The sequence below is a fragment of the Pundamilia nyererei genome, unplaced genomic scaffold (genome assembly GCF_000239375.1).
Source record: "Pundamilia nyererei isolate P.nyererei 1_Seehausen unplaced genomic scaffold, PunNye1.0 scaffold00036, whole genome shotgun sequence".
Classification (NCBI taxonomy): Eukaryota; Metazoa; Chordata; class Actinopteri; order Cichliformes; family Cichlidae; genus Pundamilia; species Pundamilia nyererei.
Genome location: NW_005187437.1, coordinates 7,403 through 11,366, shown reverse-complemented (window position 1 = coordinate 11,366; position 3,964 = coordinate 7,403). Strand labels below are relative to the sequence as shown.

At 36.3% G+C, this 3,964-nt stretch overlaps 1 protein-coding gene across 3 annotated transcripts in view; it reads right to left on the bottom strand.

Annotated features, from left to right (window-relative positions):
* The window catches only part of LOC102208970 (centrosomal protein of 85 kDa-like), an 18,634-nt gene that overhangs the window by 7,764 nt on the left and 6,906 nt on the right, over positions 1 to 3,964 (bottom strand). For all 3 annotated transcript variants that reach the window (XM_005730168.1, XM_005730169.1, XM_005730170.1), the window contains 6 exons: positions 3,402 to 3,519; positions 3,144 to 3,311; positions 2,878 to 3,030; positions 1,786 to 1,940; positions 333 to 450; positions 203 to 253 (listed from right to left, as the gene is read on the bottom strand). In XM_005730168.1, coding sequence (XP_005730225.1) covers positions 203 to 253; positions 333 to 450; positions 1,786 to 1,940; positions 2,878 to 3,030; positions 3,144 to 3,311; positions 3,402 to 3,519 — 763 coding nt within the window. The remainder of the gene's footprint in view (positions 1 to 202; positions 254 to 332; positions 451 to 1,785; positions 1,941 to 2,877; positions 3,031 to 3,143; positions 3,312 to 3,401; positions 3,520 to 3,964) is intronic.

The window sequence follows — 3,964 nt, the reverse complement described above, 5'->3', positions numbered from 1 at the left end:
TTTAAAAAAAACAAAACACAAATTGTCTTCATTACAAGTTTCTTCAGGCGACATTTTTCAAACAAAGTAGCTCTTTTGCTGAGTGATTTTAATTCATTCTCATGTGTTGCTGATCATCTGTGGTCCTCCTGATTATCAGATGTGAAGAAATACAGCATATACAAGAATTGTACAGTGAGGGTGTAGATTTATAACAACCTACCATGAGTTGTGAGGTCAGTCTCTCAATCTGTTCTCGTTGATGCTTAAACAGCTGGAGGTGATCAGACACAACACGTGAATGGCTTCTTCATGGGTTTTGTGTATGTGCATACATGTGTTTAGAATGCTACCTTGCTGCTGTGATCTTGCTGCTTAATAAGCTGATGGTTTTCCACTTCAAGCCGCTTCAAGTCTTGCATAGGTAGCCTCACTCCATCATCCAAACACTGCTGCACCTTTTGCTGTAGACTTTACCAGAATAAGACATGAACAAAACAGAGACATGAATGAAATGAAAAGAATATCATAAATAGATCATTTAGTATCACTTGTGTCATCTTTACAGTAAATGAAGATGTGTGTTTACAGTTAATGCACGTGAACTGTGTAGTTAACGACAGGAAATACTTCAGATCTGCCAAGTGCGCATGTACCATATGTGATCATAATCTTCTGGAACTGTACCCATAAAAATTACAAATACAGGTGGCTCCAAGTGGTACCGCCCTGACCTTCTAGCAGATTCACCTATGGTATAAATGTGAAAGCCCCAGGCAGTTTTCTGAAAATTTGCCATCTGACCTTTACTTTCAGTTCAAGCTCACTGGGATTTAAACTCTTCTGAAATTTTTACTAGATGCATCACTAGAGGCTGAATGTGAAATTCCTATGTGAGTTCCTTCTTGAGATATGGCATTCCCAAGATTGACTTCTGACCTTGATAGGGTGACAGCGATACACTAACAGCGCTTTACGACTAAGGGGTAAAAATGTGTACCCAATTTCAATTTGGCTCCATCTTCTACAACATTGTCTTTTGAGCAAATGAAGACTGATTGCACCACGCTTGCTTACATACTTCTAGAATGCTCCTTAGACTATCCACTGTGACTGCTTGGATATATGCTGCAACCTTATTACAAATATTAGTGTAAAACAACAAATATCAACTTCTGTGTCAAAGTGCAGATGAGGACAGACCATTAACCCCCCCATGAAAACATATTTTTTAAACTATTAAAAAGAACAGGGAATCCAACTTTGGATTCTTTTCTTTTGATCCAAAGTTTTATTTTCAATGCCCCAAAATTCAACAAATGTTTTCTTCAAGTCTAAACCAAAGTGTAAGCTCAAACCCTTGTCTTATTTTATCAAAACTGATCTAATAATGCTCTCTAAAGAAAACTTGTACGTTTAGTAATGCTATTTTGGACATGCCTTGCTCTGTTGAAGAAGCGCTTTAAAGAGGCAAGGAAAATTTAATTTAATAATTGTTTAACTCATTTCAACTGTTGATGACCTAGGCTAAGATATGAATCTTTCCTAAATTAAAGACGAATTTTTTTTGCACTATGGTGATGAATCAGGAGATATCTATCATCCTTTAGACATTCACAAGTACAGCTAATAATAAGACGACATCCAGAGAGCTGTCTAAAAATATCAGCAGTGAGAAAATGACCTTGAAGAACCAATTTTAAATCAGGCACTGTATATTTTCTGATTTTAGTACAGTCCTCACAAATCTGTGAGAAACGACGTACCTTATTTGCACACAAACGTATCATATACACATAAATATACCTATGTACAGATGCAATCAATTCTTTCTCTCTCTTTGCCTGCATCTTCATCTCGATGTCTTTGTCCTTCATCAAAGTACATCCTTCCTCTAGGCTCTTTTTTAGGTGAGACACTATTTTCTCCAGTTTCTTGCATTTCTGCTGTGCCTCCTCCTGCTGAAAATAGAAATATGCACAGTGAGATAGTAGAGCAGTACGAACAAAACCTAATCCTCTCTCTGACTGACTAAATGGGGTCTCACAATTTTAAATCCTGGACCTTAATCTGTTTATACTCTATATAAATAACATACAAATGTCTAAATTATTAAAATATAATTTATTTCTTGATGACATCACCTTATATTGTTTTGGGAAAAGTCTGGAATGGCTTCTAAATATAGTGGAATTGGAATTCCAAGAAATTGTTTAATTTAAATGATAGCAAACAAAGTATCTAATATCAACAGGCAAATAAAAAATAAAGTCATTGATGAACAAGGTTGAAATGGAAAGACTGTATGAAAATACATTTTTGGTAATTGACCTTCACTTATATTCAAACTCATCCAAGAGTTTTAGTAGATACACCTGGGTTTTAATTTGAAAATCCTAGGTGACATTTTTCTCCAGTTATCGTGTTCAAAAGGTCCACTGCTGGTGGACCATCTTTAGGAGTAGTCTGGGTTACACGAGCAATGTGTACACAATTTTACACATTGCTTGTTCCTTTAAAAGTGATGCAGCACATTAATTGTTTACTGCCCAGAGAAGGTAATGTTGAATAAAAACAGAGCTTAAATGTAGGCTTAGCCTACCTCAACAAATTTTACCTTGTTTTAGGAACATATTTAGACTGTACCCAGTCTAGGGGTCGAGAGCAGAAGAAAAGAGGAGTATATGGTGAAAACAAACAAGATAAAACAAACTCAGGGATTATATTGTAAAACTGTCCTGCAGAAACCCATTTGCACTACGCTCGGAGGACAGAGGAGTCCCTGTCCCATATGAAACGGCACTTGCTTAGAGTTTCCAAGTCTCTAGGATGAAAAGTGTCTCTGACTGATCAACCTGACTCACCTCAGGGTGTATGTATGCTCATATATGTGTTTACCCTGTTGGCCTGGACCTGTACTTCATCTAATGTTGGCAGGTCAGAAAGGTATTTCTCCAGTGTCTCTATGCGTTGCTGGTTTTCTTGGTTTTGGTTGTTCTCTCGCTGAAACTTCTTTTTTAGACTACAGATGTAGCGATCCCTCGTTTTTATCTGTGGATGAAGAAAATACATATTCAAACATATGTTTACGTTACTATACTTTCAAGAGTAAAGTACACTTTAAAGAGTAAAAAATGTTATATATATGTTAATGATTACTGTACCCTTTCCTCCAGTTTTCTGATATCCTCTGAATATTTCTGAGTAATTTGCTTGAAGACTTTGCTGAAATGGATTGTGTCAAGTTCAGCCACAGCTAATTTCTTAACAAGTTCTTCATCACAGGACAACTGATCAGGTGGCTGCTTGCGTGAAGTTCTCATTGTTGAGTCCTTAAAGATGACCAGAACTTGTGCTATAACTTTAATTATAAAAATATTTTATGTGGTTATTAAATTTGGATATGAATGTTCATTTATTACCTGGATGTTTCGGGTGTGAGAGTCATCAAACAACCTTCTCTGGCTCTTTAAGACCTGATGTATTTTCTGTTCATTATCTCTGATCCGCGCATGTAGTAGCAAGATCTGTAGCTTTTGTCTGAAAGACAGAATTCGTTCCTACTTACAAAGATTCCCACCTGTATTGTTTTTTCCATATGCAATAAATAAATGACTAAAATAAAGTTTATTCGAGAACTGACAGGGTGAACAATTTGGATCTGCAAAAGATACCCAAACATGCCAGATGAAGAGTGAAAGTAGTGACAAAGAGAAGCACCAATGTTTGGAACACTTCAGTGTACCATAGTATTGTTGTGTGTTTTTAGGATTTTTCGCAAGCCTTTTTATACTTCAAAGGAACAAGACTTTTCCAATAAAAAATAAAAAACAACATCAAAGTTGTACATGTAAAAGGTTAGAATTTTGCTTTTGTAACCTTCAGGATGTCTGTGAAGGTTCTCAGTCATCCAGGTCATCGTAGTCAAAGGAGCTTGTAAAGAAAAGCGTCTGGACTTCTTTAAGTTGCTTGAAGACGTTTCACC